We start from the raw sequence: 15,736 nt of genomic DNA on the forward strand, positions 1-15,736 counted from the left end.
ACGTTCTGGACAGTGGCTCGACAAAGGAGAAGCTCCAAAGCCCCCAACTCATCAAAAAAAGGTAATGGTTACGGTATGGTGGGCTTCATTTGGTTTAATACACTACAGCTTCTTAAATCCTGGCGAAACCATCAATGCTGAATCATACTGTAACCAAATTAATACCATGCATCAGAAATTGGCAGTAATGAAGCCCTCTTTGGTCAATCGGAAAGGGCCCATTTTGTTGCATGACAACGCTCGACCACATGTGTCACGTGTAACGTCACAAAAATTATTGGAGCTTGGCTATGAAACTTTGCCTCACCCACCCTACTCTCCGGACCTCTCGCCTACTGACTACCATTTTTTTAGACACCTGGACCACTACTTACAACACATAATATTCAAAAATCAAACGGAACTGGAAAATGCATTTATTGACTTTATCAATTCTAAAAATTCTGAATTCTACTCAGACGGAATTAATAAGTTACCAACACGTTGGGAGAAATGTATTGAGAGTATGGGATTTGATTAAAGAACATTGCTTTAAAGTAACTAGTTTCTTTTTTTTTGTTTAATACCAAAATCCTGCATTATTTTCCGGACAACCCAATATTTTCTCAATCTTCACTTATCAGATAACCCATAATTATATAACTTCATGTATTTGTGATTCCTTTTGGTTGTATAAATTCCAGAGTTTTCAACTTTCTAACCTTACAACTCATACACAGATGACCAAAAAAAATCATAAGTCGCTAAATTAATAAGTGACTGAATTGACATTTATTGCTAATTTGGTCAACTATATGTGCAATATAGATCACACATATAAAGCACAATAACATTATGTAAGGAGGTAGTAGTTTTATTATTTTCCATCATTTTGGTCTTCTTGTCCTATAAGTTTTGTTTTTATTTTCCCCTAAGTTTATCTATGGAAAGTTCATCAAACCGCAGTTCCTAATGTAATGAAATTGTCATATCAACCTTTTTTGCCTTGTTCTTTAAAAATCCTGCACAGAAGTTTGAAGTCAAACCATTCAAAATGTACAATATTTTGTTATTTGTTTCAGTTCCTCCCATGCTATGGATTCCTCATCAGTTGGTAGGTGCCCCGCTTGGTTTCAACGTGACATTGGAATGCTACACGGAGGCTCATCCCAATTCGCTCAATTACTGGACGAGGGAAGACGGGCAGATGATCCACGAAGGGAAGAAATACAACATCAAGTCGAAACCTCTGGAGCTCCCTTACAAAACCCAAATGACCCTCACCATAATGAAGCTTAACCAACAAGACTTCGGGACTTACAAATGTGTCGCCAAGAATCCACGTGGTGAAACTGACGGTACCATCAGGCTTTACGGTAAGAGATCATTTCATCCCCCTCCCCCTTTACATCATTTTCCATATAATTAACATTTAAATATCGGAATTGTGCAGGGGTAAGCAATACTTTTTAAATGTCAGAAGGCTGTGCCAAGTGACATTTATATTTGATATAATGACAGTATGAAAAGAATTATCGACTGGAAGGTTCCGTCAAAAACCGTTACAATCATTCAGACCAATCAATTTATATTGTGCATTAAAGTTGATAATATTTGTTAAATGTTATCAGAAAAATGTATATCAGGGTCAATTTACAATGCCTGTGATGCGATGCGATATCGTGCGAGTAAAAGTCGATATCACAAAGAAAGGTGATGCCATTGGTCTTAACCATGGATAAGAATGCTTTCTGGTTCATTCGATCTGGTCGAAGCTCCAACTTTCTCACATTCTATGTGTAGTTCTATTGTGAAGAGAAAAATATAAATTTATATTAAAAATAAAATTAGTCTTTTACATATTGTCCTGTATATACGCCTAATTGTGACCCACGATGTCTAGTTGCCTTGGGCGAAGCCTTGTTGGTTGATCTTTTGCCCTACATTCAAGAATGTTGTTTCACTAAGTTTGAGACAACTTTTCGTGGCAAGTTGAAATTTTACAGGATCCTTTTCTTATCGGTACTGTTAACTATAAATATTTTCGTATCGCAACTCTTTAAAATCTGCTTCTATTTCAGCATCGCATCAGGGGCAGTGTAAATACAGTGTTAGCAAGGGTGACACTAGTAAGTTGACACCCGGCATATACACTCATATGTGTGTATGAGGTAGTTTTTATTATTATATTAAATGTACTATTAATGTGTGGATTAACAACGCTGAACAAAATATTTAACACGTAGAAATTTCAAATATATTTCTCTATTTGATCAAAACATACAGAAAGAGAATATATTGAATTTTTCCAAATGTAAATTTCAACCCAGGTGAAATGTGTACGGAGTAAGGGACCGTGAGATGGTACAAATCGAGCCCACGACCGCCAATTAGATTACCTGACCAATCGGACGGAAAGAAAAGGAACCATTCGTTTTGTTTTAGAAGGATTACGGAAGTTAATAGAAATTGATATCTCCGCCTTTGTAAAAGATTAATCCGAAGGAAATTGTTTGTTGAAATTCTTTGGAAATTTGAATCCGACATTTAGCCCAAATTTGCCGTGTTCAACCGTCATCAACCGCTTTTTATTCCTAGTTCCACCCTTTTCGTTATATTGTAGATGATTATTTAAATGTAGTCAAAGGAAATTTTATCACATTCTTCCAAAAATCCTCAATACCATCAGGAACAATACCTCATTCAATTTAAAAAATTACAAAGATTGGCATTTCTTAACATTACAGAGAAGAACTGGGGATTTTAAAATAATCCTGCCATACAGGAGGGCTGCGTTCAACTTCCGGTTGGGATATTACTATTATTATATAAAACGATTATTCCCAATTAAAAAGCCACGGGCTGAGCCCGGATTCGAACCTAGGACCGCTAACTTTACAAATACGGTTCGGACCCCGTTACTAATAGGTACTACTACTAATAGGTCTCGCGAGCTGATCAAGAGTTAACTCACATTACTTAGTGAGCCGCTCTGAACAAATCGAATGACGTTTTATTTTGAATTTTGACTTTACCACCACTATGGTAAAACTTGACAAACGACTGAACCCAGTTTGCCAATCTACGCTCCAAGCACTCTCCCTTCCGGTTACTATTCGCTCTAAACGCTCTCCCTTCCAGCCTCTCTCTCTCCGCTCTAAACGCTCTTTACTCCAGCCGTTTGCCGCTCCAAACGCACTCTACATAAGCTGCCCTCCGTTCCAAACGCTCTCCATTACAGCCTCCCTCCTCTCCAAACGCTCTTTATCCAGCCGCTAACCGCTCCAAATGCTCTCCCTTCCGGTCACTATTCGCTTCCAACGCTATTTATCTAGCCGTTCCCCTCCACAAACGCTCTGTACTTAAGCTGCCTGGCCCAGTTCAACTTCAAAATTTCAAATACGACCCTATACGTTCTGACACATCATTTTAAAGGATTTTTTACGCTGAAAATAATGGTGCAATTGGATTTTAAATCCGTCAAAACAAGACAAACTCCTTTTAAACTAAATATATTAAACTCGTATTTTCTTTTTTTTATAGCGTCATTGGTTCAAGAGAAATTCAGCCGGGCTATCTAAAAAGGACATGTATATGACATCAATTTGTCTAAACGTTATGTCTAGGTTTGATCGAACCTAAAGCTAATTTTCTTTTTTCATAGTAGAATTGTCAGAATGTTTTTCATTTACTACTTATTTGTTTTTATCCCTGTGACTAGTGTTGGAATTTCACGAATTCCTACCCTCTTGTCCATTTCCATAGGCCCTATCGTCCAATGTTTAACAATGATCTTTGTTAGGCCTTATAGAATTTGTTTGCCTCATTGGGTGTATTTCTTACCACGCCTAAATACAACTACAGCGAAGGACAAATATAAGGCACAAATCAAATTATTTTATTTTAAAATTAAAACCATTATCTTTCCACATTAGGTACAGGTAATTAGGAGCTATCGTACTCAAAATAAACAGTAAATAATGCTTTGTTCACTTCCTTCATTTACTTTTCTACTAATAATCCCATTTGCACAAAAAGTAGCATTATGCCCTATCATTCTGCTAAGTCTAAAAAGATCGCTTTTAGTTAATCTTTTTCTTTTGTTTATGTCATTTGCTATTATTCTTATTCTTAACTCCTATTCAATGGCCCCAGTAATTCGATTGAGTATGGGGGCCATAACATTATTAGAGGAAGGATACAGCCAGCTCGAAATTGTCAGGAGACTGATACAGTAGGAATGGTTCTTCGGCGTTTCATAAAAATAGGGCTTCACACTAGAAGACCAGGTCAGGACCTAGGTTTATAGACAAGAGAGACGATAGGTTCATGTGTAATCAGGCTCTACGAAACCGCAGCATTATGGGAAATGAGATAAGAAATCTGGTAAGACAAGTCCGAAATGTTTCGATTTCTTCCTGGACTGTAAGAAGAAGGCTCAATGACAATAACCTCAGGGCTCGGCACCCTGCTAGTGGACCTCTTCTTACCACAGCTCAGAAAATGGCCAGGCTTCAATCCGCACTTCCGATAAAAAATAAAAATTATATCACATTAAATATGCAAACAAAGATTCTTTTGTTTATTCGAGATTTTGTTAAACATAAAATAATTATTCTATAGACCAATTATTTTATATTTTAAAATATCTCGAATTATTAGAAGAATGATTTGTTTATAAATTTATTTTTACCTAACTTTTAATTTTAATTCAATTTTCATGTGGTATTTTAGATAAAAACCCATTTTATATTTCGAAAAAATTTCAAATTAAATGAATATTTTATTTTTATATTTAATTTTATTTCCAATTTTAATTAATTTTCATGTGGTCTTATAAGAGTCCAATTATATTATATTTTTACCTAAATTCGCAAATATACAGGCATTTTTTTAATATGCTTACATTTTATGCTTAAATTTTTTTAATGGTATAATTTAAATATGGTCAAATATGAATATATATATATATATATATATATAATTTTTTAATGAGAAATAACTTATTTTCTGGCTTTGCACAGAAAATGTGAAAACTAGAAACCTTCGTGATATTCCATTTAAGATCAACGAAATTAATTAAGGCTGGTGTCAGCTAAGCTGGGAGAAACACGTGCAATGCTAAGAATGGAAAAATCGCAAGTTAATTAATATTTTAGACTGATATATATGTATTATCTAGTATTTAATTTTAGATAATGTAATTCACATTGAATTTGACCTCAACTTAGGGGCATCCTACCCTCTACACACTTCCTCTGATCTACAAGTGCTTGAGAGTATGAATCGGATCCTATCACACTTCAGGTACAAGGCACGGGCGTCGCTCAAGGTAGCGTTGTCAGACCGTTCTTGTACTCCGTATACACTGCCACTCTCTCACTCTCTCGCTCTCTCTCTATCTCTCTCTCTCTCACAATCTCTCTCTCTCTCTCTCTCTCTCTCTCTCCCTCTCTCTCTCTCTTTCTTTCTCTCTCTCTCTCTCTCTCTCTCTCTTGTGAAAATGAAATGTTGCTCAGTGGTCTTCGTCGATGTAAAACAAGTTTCGATCGATCCTGGCACCTAGGTAGTTGGTTTTGTTGTTTTATAGAGTATACACCAACGATCTCCCTTTTTATTCTGACACTACGAACCTCATACTTGCTGGTGGCAGCGCTGTATGTCAATCGTGTTTTGGATATTATTGCACCTTATCTCTGGAAGAAAGAATGCTGCTCGGAAGTTGTTCTCGATGCCGAAGTCGACATCGAATCTGGCACCTGAGTTTACTCTGGAAACTCGAGGACATCCTAGCCTCTACATATCTTCTTATCCAGTCCTACCTAGCAAACAGATACTTCAGAGTATGTATCGGATCCTCTAACTCTCTTTTGACCAAGATGTATAGGACTTCACGGCAGGAAAAACGTCAGGTACTGCTAGATATCCCTTCCCATCGTCAGCACTATCCGCTGATTATTTTAATATGATCTCGGACTATCAGTTTGAATTTAGGCACTGTTCAACAGTGCCATCGTGTTGTAGACATTCTCTCATCCTCCCTGGAGAAGTAGGAGTGAGGGCTGCTTAGCGGTATTTGTCGATGTCGAGCAGAGATTCGATGGAATGTGGCATTGGGTTCGCTCTGGAAACTCAATCGCTACCTTGTACACTCTTCCTTTTTTCTGCAGGTAGGTACTTTAGAGTATGAGTCGGACCGTTATATTCTCCTTTGTAGAAGGCACTGACGTTCATCACAGTAGCATCCTCGGACCGTTACTGTACTCCATATAAAATGCCATTCTATCCTTTAACTCGGACGCGATAGTGGACATTGACCTACCTTGAAAAGAAGGAATTCAGCTCCACGGTCTTCTTCGACTTCAAAAAGGCATTTCGAATCTGGCAATCAGGTTTGCTCTTGAAAATCAGATGCATCCTAGCCATTACTTCCATATCGCTAGGTCCTACCTAGCCGAGAGGAATATGAGTCAATGGGTGGAATCCTCTCAACTCTGCTTTATACATGGGTATCCTTTGGGTGTCCTTCAGCGTAACGTACTTGGTCCGTTACTGCCCTCAGTATACAATGCCGTTATAGCTCATTAATCCCTCCAGACACACCTAGAACATCACATAACCTCTACTCTACGTCGCAACACTCAACCTCCATACCATTATAACCTCACCCTCCTTCCAACCGAAATCTGACACGATGACAGGAGTCAACAGGACAGAACTGAATGATAATGATTACTCAAAAGATTAGTAAACAATAAATCTAAACTGCTATACTGAAATACGCTATGGTGTTCAACCTTCTAATCTCCCTAAAATCCAAACTCAAATCCGTAGATGCATTGTCAATGCTATGTTTCTTCGCTTCTATGTTTCCAACCGCACCATCCATTCTGACCGGTACAACTTTCCCCCCGATCTCTTCCTAAGTACGATTCTCATAGAACTAGACGTCATTTGTTTTATTAAACACGCGATTTAGAAGTATTTTTGATTTGTATTCCCACGACCTATTCACAAAGAGTAACAATGATTGTAATTAGTCTATGTATTAGGATTTATAGAATAAAAGTAACAAAAAATGAAAAATGAGCTTCTTAGCGAGTAGGTCGGTTGAAATGACATCTTCCACTCTTCTCGCCACACTCTCAATGATTGGATGAATGACCTCCAAAATACGCACCTTCTCAAGCCTATCAGAAACCACGAGGTGACCTGTTTCGTCTCTTTAGGTGATCTCTTGTTCGATGGGGTTTAGGTCCGAAAGGAAGGAAGTGACATCCTGTCTTCATTAGCGTACAACTTACAGCGTATACCTAATTTCTTGTGGCAAGGGAAGAAGCAGCATTCTGCAGTGTTGTTACCGAGAAAGTCAAAAATCATCGAATCTTTGATCTACAATATTGTTTTAACATGAATCTAATTTAAAAATACGCTTATTTTTATAATGAAAATTGAAACCACTTTATTAAACACACGAGTTTGAAGTATTTTGAGTATAATTCTTTTTGTTTTTTTTATTGGTAAAGAATTTTGCAATTATCATTTGCTGGATAAGTGCTTTTATCATTTGCTTTATTGTTGATTGCGGGCCGTTAATTGCCAAACATCAATCATGACACGGCTTTATATGTGATATCTTCTTCGATGGCTTTCAAAGATCAGTGATTTACGAAGCACTTGCATTAAACGTCACACTAATTGAACCTGTGATGGAAATATGACCGTAGTTTGTATTATTGTTTTCCCTTCTTTTCCGACATTCCTGATTGCCAGGACGATCCGGGTGTTAAATTGAAGAAAACTTTTCTTTTTTTTCAGAAATTTCATACAATTTATTCTGAAAAGATTGAAATTAAGAAAAAGCACAGTTCAAAATAAATGCAGCACTTTTAATTTATATATTCTTAGTTGTCGAATACACAAAATTGCACGCTTAAGAAGCACGTAGAACTAGTCAAATGTTGGTTTAAATGATTTTATTTTTATTTTAAGTTCTATTATATTTTGAGTGAGTAGTAGACTGTGAGTAGAACTATCTTTTCCAGAAAGTAGTTTGGTGGGTCAGTCTATTCTACATTCCGCCACACCATACACACACTCACTTAACCTATCCCGCTAATAAATACATTTATTCAGGACAATAAAATAACTAACATAGTTTGGTAAGTCTGTGGAGTAACTCTATAGTGTACTCACACAAGCACGCGCGCGCACCCTATCACGCTAATAAATACATTCATTCAAGGCGTTACAATAACTACCCTATTTTGGTGGATCTGTGGTGTCCTCTACATTTCGCCGCAAACCCACACACCCACACTCACTTATTCAACCTATAAATCTAATAAAAGCTAATAAATAAATTTTGCACATTTATTTATAATTTATATTTCAATCAGTACAGAGACTTTTTTACAACATTTATGGGAGCTATAAACCCGTCTATAAATAATTATCCTTTATAGAAAATCGATAACACCTATCTTGTCAACATTTGGTCCATCCTACACAAAAATAATTTGCAAGTATAATTAGTAAGTAAAATATATCTTTACCAGTGGGAAACTTTTTAAAGGAAATTTCACTCTATAAAGATAACGTCAATACAGATGGTTATAAATTATTATTGATTTCTCTATGGTTAAACTTAAAATATACAATTCAATTTAGCTTGGATTGTTTCAACATTAAAAGTTAAAATGATAAAATGGTATCTTTATATTGTGGAGTGATAAAATACTATTTAATTTACTATATAAATGGGTATGACTCTTTTTCTATAATTTGGAAGGCCTTCCAAACCACCGCCTATGCACCAATAAAAGATTCCTCAGTATAACCGCCGCACGCTATTTGCTAATTCATGAGCACTTTTTTTCACTTCTTGATTGCATGTTTCTATCACAACTTTAATTTTTATGTTTCTCCTAAGCTTCAGCTTTGATGACCAGCACCGTACAAACCACCTTAGAAGATGGATTTGACAAAGGTAATCACAGAACGCACATTTCGTTTATTCCTAACTCCCTACTTGTTAATTTTTTTAAATTTAAGTTGGTTTAATTTTTTTATGAATTGTCTTTACATAATGAATATATAAAAATTGTATCTTTTCAGTGTGGGATGTAACAGGTTGATCCCTTTCATTTCAAGTTTTTTTTTCTTCTTACAGATACACAGATTGAGTTTAACGGAGTAGAAAACAAAACTGTTGAAACTTCAGTTGTCAAGCTTAACAAAGGTACGTCATGGTATTTGAATGCAAACTTTCCTAAGCAAATCAAACTTTTTAATTTCTATTGGCCCTTATCCATAAGAGTAAATTTGTTTAAAAATATTTCACACGATAATGTCCCATATTTCCCTTTGTGTTATTTTTTAGAAGGCAAGACTCAGTCCAATATGAACGCACTGGACAAAATATCCAAGAAAGAACGTGATCATAAGGAAAAGGCTTTTGAAGAGAGCATTATAAGTAAGTTTTATTAAATTATTTTTCTGATAAAAACAAAGGATGTCATTTAAAATCTCTATAAAATTGCCATAATTTCATTTCATGAGGTTAACTATGTACCAGCAAAATGATGCAATGTCAAATGTCATCTTATATAATAAAATATATATAAAACAAACTACTGTAAAAAGAGAGGCAAGGGCTTATGAAAAATTCATACGAGATAGCACACGACCCGAGGATCATTATTTTCCTTCGTGATGTCTAGGAGTTGGTTTTCAATTCAAACATTTCAAATGAGCTCGCCTACATCTAGAAAGATATAACTACGAACCCTACATGATTTGTTGCATTGTAATTTTTTTTTAATTAAATACACTTCTTGTAAAAGAATTGGAAAACTTAAATTTTTGTATTTTATGAGAACATCTGGCTTTAACAACATTCAACAAGACTCAGAAGTACAAAATAAACAATTTCTTTTTTTAATTCATTATTGGACTATACTTACATATTTATTCCAACTTATCGAAAAATAATATGCCATAAATTGTTTCGTCAAACTAACCTTTTTTAGTTTCAAGTCAACACTTTTTTCATTTCACATTAACTCTTTTTAATGCATACCAAACTAACTCTTTTTTTCAATTAACCCTTGTTAGTTTCAAATTAATCTTTTTTAGTATCTATCAAATTAACCTTTTTTTAATTTCAAATTACCCCTTTTTTAGGACTAATCAAATTTACTCTCTTTTTTTCAATTAACAATTTTTAATTTCAAATTACCCTTTTTTAGGACATATCAAATTAACTCTTTTTTCAATTAGCCCTTTTTAATTTCAAATTACCCCTTTTTTAGGACTAATCAAATTTACTCTCTTTTTTTCTATTAACAATTTTTAATTTCAAATCACCCTTTTTTAGTATCTATAAAATTTACTCTTTTTTTAAATTAACCCTTTTTAATTTCAAATTACCATTTTTTAGTACATATCAAATTAACTCTTTATTCAATTAACCCTTTTTAATTTCAAATTACACTTTTTTAGTACCTATCAAATTAACTTTTTTTTAATTAACCCTTTTTAATTTCAAATTACCCTTTTTTAGTACCTATCAAATATACTTTTTTTTAATTAACCCTTTTTAATTTCAAATTACCCTTTTTTAGTACCTATCAAATATACTCTTTTTTTTCAATTAACCATTTTTTAATTTCAAATTAACCATTTTTAACTTCAAACTAACCTTTTTTAATTTCAACTTAACCTTAGTCCGTGAATCTATTCAAATCCTCTTTAAAATCTCTTAACTTACAATTAAGGAGAAAAGCCGAGAAGGGCGTGCAAGGGCTTTAAGACGCTTCCTTTTGGTACTCCTATTTGGCCCACATCACTTCATATAATATTATAGTTAAAGTGAAAGAAAATGAGTAAACAAGCTTTTAAGTCTCATCATGTTTGTCTTAATGCCAAATAGAGATAATACATCTAGCTTTATAAATATAAAACTAATCCTATTTAATATATAAAACACTTTAAACGAAACATAAGTTTTAATAATTGTATTCATTTATTTACAATCTTGACAGTAACGAGGTTACAAACAAGCTAGAGGTGTAAAGACAAAAACCTCACCCATAGGAAATTTCATGTCTCAGGGTTGGAGGTTTTTTTGTCCGATTATAGGACTTAATTACTTTCACCGCGCAATAAATCTTGTCCTTTCTGAATAGAATACATCATATTTTTTCAATGTTTTTCCTTTTATCCTGGAGAGATTTAGAAAAGTGCGCGTTTTATAGGCAACAAGGCGAAAAAACCCCATGCTATTATTAAACACCCATATTAAAATTAATCTGAAAAAGCAGAATAAAATTTGCAAAGATCGATAACGTTTGTTAATAACAAATTTTAAAAAAAGTCTTGAAACTTTAAAAATAATAAAAAGTATAAATTCTTAGATATTATGCTTGTCTGATTTAATATTTCACAAGATCTGGGACATTCTGTATATATTATAATATATTCCAAATAAATGCAAAGTTATTAAGGTCAATCATTATAGTGAACAATACAATTGCAATATTTTTTACTATGAAAAAATCCTAAAGTCTTTTGGGTGGATCGCGTAAAGTAATTGGCTGAAATGACAGGTCATCATAAGTACGCAATGATCTCATAGTCATAAAACTCCTTGTTTAATAAAACTTTTATTCCAGCATCAATATAAATCACTTTGGTTTTATTACACAAAATACAAGCCATTATTTTCCAAGAGTTTTATTTAACTTTCAACCTGCTTCAACAATGCAACAATGCTGTTTTGAAGTTACAAAAAATCAATCCTAATTTTACATTTTAGAAATACACTTCTTTGAAACCTGTCATTGATCTAAAAAGACAGTAGGCAGATGGCTCGACGTCAGGATTATAAGCAGGGAGAGGTGAGGTGACGCCCGAACGATATGACGTGCAGGCGTATAAGGATGGTGGACGTGAGATCATCGATTTTACTTAAACTTTTTTATTAATATTAGACCAAAAAAATGGTAGACTCAAGAGTTCTCGATATACTGCTGAGACATCAGCCATACAACAGTAGAATTATGTACAGGTGTATTGTCACCCTCCCTTCATTCACGCTAATAAATATCTTCACACAGAGTAAAAATCTCGCATTCACCAACCTAAGTTGAACTAGTTTGTTCGACAGGTCTGAGGATACTCGATACGCCCTACAAGCCATGTCCATACACACTTAACCACTCACACAAATATCTACATTCATACAATCGAGTAGTCACCAGGGATTTTGATATTACGCCAAGGAGTACCCCGATCATATTGCACATATAAAACAAAATAGCCTAGACTACGTTTGTATGTCTGGATACTCGATATTTCATCACAAACACACCCACTCATACTACAACGTTCACGCTAATAAATTTTACACTATTGGGTAGTTACTGGAACATAAACACACTCTATTACATGTAAATATAAAACCAAGTAACTTAGACTATTTCAGTCTGTCTGGGTACTCGTTATTTCATCAGAAACACATCGAAACATACTACAACGTTCACGCTAATAAATACAATCGCTCAAATTAAAGATATTATTTCAATCAACGTATGAAAGGGCTTCCGACGATATACGTTTATACACCTCAGGTACTCAATATCTTTTTTTTTGTGGCTGGGGCTTCCGACATCTAGGTCATTTCAGCCCCCTCAATATCTTATTATAACGTCTACTGTACTTTAAAAGTTCTTGTCTGCCGTCAGGCCATACCTTATTCTTTGCGGCGCTAGCTTCTCGCACTCTGTTAATATATGTTTTACAGAATAATAATTTAAAAAATCACATAGTTGTGTGCCACATAAATTGCATCTCCGTGGTCTGTCTTTGGAGTGGAGATTCCCTCGTGTCAGCTTGGTATGGCCTACCCGCAACTCAATATGATAAATTCTGTTTTTACCATTCCTCAATGGCCTATGATTCGACCGATAAATTCCATGTTATCCGTCTTGGTGGTCCAGCGGTTCTGCCATTCTTTCGAACATTGGTTTTTAAGATAATTTTTACTCACCAGGTTTTGGAGTCATGCGGCCAAAGAAATTGTATTGTTTCATAAATTATTTATTGTAGCATATTAATAGTATAATATTCTGATTAATGATTACATACAACGTATACAGAGTTCAGCCTATCACTTCTCGCAGATAAACAATTCCGGCTTTTCTAATTTAGAATAAATTACGGCAGGTCTCGAGAATCACCGCGCTCTTGCCATCCAGCCACTGAAGTTGGGCTCCGGGAGCTGACAAGAGCTAGGTCATTTCAGCAAAATCAGTTCCTGACCATACCAAAACCCATTCACACTCTCACTCCCTCTTAAATACATTCTTTTTTATTTACATACCATTCACTCAAGGGTACTCGATATTCCTCCCCCTATTATATAACTAACCTAATTGAGGGTCGATGGGGTAGTCAATAATATTCGATCACACTAAACATTCACTCCAATAGATAAAATCACTCTCAACACACGCTATATAAACAACATATCGGGTGGCATTTTATACGTTCTCTATGGGGAGCCAAGAAAGTGCACCTTTCAACTAGGTGGGACACATCTAGCAACCCTCCTCTACTTTCACCAAAAGTAAATGTCTTAGTGGCAACCTCGCATAGCTTATTCTTAATCCGGTGAGGTTGACCCCTCGAGCCAGATCCTGCGAGGTCCACCTATCAACAGTACTCTTGATACATGGCCAAGTATAACATTCGTTGGTGTAATCAGGCATTTTATTCCTTCATTGCATATAACTCAGCCAACGTACATATATATATTTGTAAAAGTTATAAACCCTTTTCATATAATAAAAGATTTTTATTGTTTTACAGGTGCAGCTAGCTTGAACGTGGCCCAATTTAGGCAGTTGTCTATCGTTGTCTTGATTACCTTTTTCATCCACTTCGACATCTTGACTCTGTTTACGTCGGCAATTATAAAACACAGCGCATAAATCAACGGCTCTAGAGCCAATTTATTTCTTTTTTATGTGAGAACTAAAAAGGGTATACTGTTATTATCTATAATGTTTAGTCATACCAAAGTATATTATACATGATAGATACCACATATTGTAAATAAGAGATAAAGAATAAAACATAATAAGAATAAATCAATAATTGACTAATAAGTATACGCATCCAAAGAAGATGGGTTTATATAATAATTTAACAGGAAATTAAAAAAAAAATTGGTGATTACATTTTTGGATGGTTGACTTCAAAAATATCTATTCAAAATGAAAACTTGACTGAAGTCAGATCTGTGTTGTAATGCAAATTTATAAATGTAAGTTATTAAAATAAAAATAGGAAATATATATTTTTAATTAGTGATCATTTGTTTTATATATGTATATACTAAACTTAGTAAAGAAAATAAACGATCATGAATTGTAGTTCTCAGAGAAGTGGTTGACGATTTCACTTCGGGATCAGGGGTATATTTGGTCAATGATTAGAATAGAAAATTAATAACCCAAAGCTAGATTTTGTACAGCTTTATAGATTTCATATGTTAGTATAATTATAAAAAGGGGATACAAAGCGAATGGCGACGACAAAATACGAAAAGTTAACGCCGAAAGTGCGAGTAATAAAAGGCTAAAGAAGAGGAGGAAAAATAAGTTGACTCTACAACCGTCGATTCCTTTTAATTATAAGTTATTGTTTAAAGAGTTTAAATTTTAAAAAAATATGTTGAACGATCTGATACATCGTTTATGTAAGAGATTTAATTTGTAAATGTCAATTTCCTTAGTGTTCAGATTTTCCTATAGGCATTCTGTAAAAAAACGCTTTTGGATATTATTTATGATTTTTTTTAAGAATTTAAAAAAATTGAATCGATACTTTTATGCAGTTGATTTGAGTGAACGTTGATTTTTCCTAGGATATAATTTATGTGCCTATGGAATGCACGATCCAAATAATAAAAAGGCATTGTAAAATAGTATGACGTGGTATGAAAAAAATGATTCATATCGGAAACACCTAAGCCATTAAAACAGATTTAAACACTTTCAACATCCACCCTTTGGGCGAATTCAGGGCTAACATATTTTAAAAAAAACCACGCAAATCCGATGTATTTTTGTAGTTTTGCGTTATTTTTAACGGCACAGAGTGTAGTACTAAAGTTCGAAATATTTAATAGGCTGTTTTACTTTGTGTGGTGAGTACGAATCAGCCCTTAATGTTTACTAAATATATAAAATCTAAAGTTTTTTTGCCAAAAAATGCTTTTAAATCAAACAGTAGAAAGTATTTTACATGTGATACGAAAATTTCCAATACGGTATTTTCATTTATATCATTTACCAAATAATTTGACCTAAAAATATCCATAGGTTAATTTCTTAGAATGACTTTAAAAAATTTGAAACATGTTCCCACAAAAAAACATTTAGTCAAAACGCCCTACGCTATTAATAAAAAATAAAATAACCCAAAAAATATTATTATATTCTTTTTGTTTACTTTAACTTCTATTTTTTTATTTTCCAGAAAAACTTGAGCAAACTATGAATTGGAAATAGCATTTTAAAAAATCCAAAAATAATTTTATTGAAAATTATACCCTTGTAATGATTGTTATAGGAATTATATTGATGTGTTATAGGCATTATATTGATGCTCCTTATGATGATGAACGTAAAATAAACTTCTATAAAGCAAGCCTGCTTAGAAAATAAAACTATACAAATATATATTTTTT

At 34.0% G+C, this 15,736-nt stretch overlaps 1 protein-coding gene across 1 annotated transcript in view; it reads left to right on the forward strand.

Annotated features, from left to right (window-relative positions):
- The window catches only part of LOC106671105 (peroxidasin-like protein), a 96,532-nt gene extending 82,243 nt beyond the window's left edge, over positions 1–14,289 (forward strand). Inside the window, exons 6-10 of the mRNA XM_024226712.1 lie at positions 1,062–1,355; positions 8,912–8,968; positions 9,152–9,220; positions 9,362–9,454; positions 13,852–14,289. Of these exons, the coding sequence (XP_024082480.1) occupies positions 1,062–1,355; positions 8,912–8,968; positions 9,152–9,220; positions 9,362–9,454; positions 13,852–13,973 (635 nt within the window). The 3' untranslated portion in view covers positions 13,974–14,289. The remainder of the gene's footprint in view (positions 1–1,061; positions 1,356–8,911; positions 8,969–9,151; positions 9,221–9,361; positions 9,455–13,851) is intronic.
- The last annotated feature ends 1,447 nt before the right edge of the window (positions 14,290–15,736 follow it).

The sequence above is a fragment of the Cimex lectularius genome, unplaced genomic scaffold, assembly GCF_000648675.2.
Source record: "Cimex lectularius strain Harlan isolate CLEC.00 unplaced genomic scaffold, Clec_2.1 scaffold4, whole genome shotgun sequence".
Taxonomy (NCBI): domain Eukaryota; kingdom Metazoa; phylum Arthropoda; class Insecta; order Hemiptera; family Cimicidae; genus Cimex; species Cimex lectularius.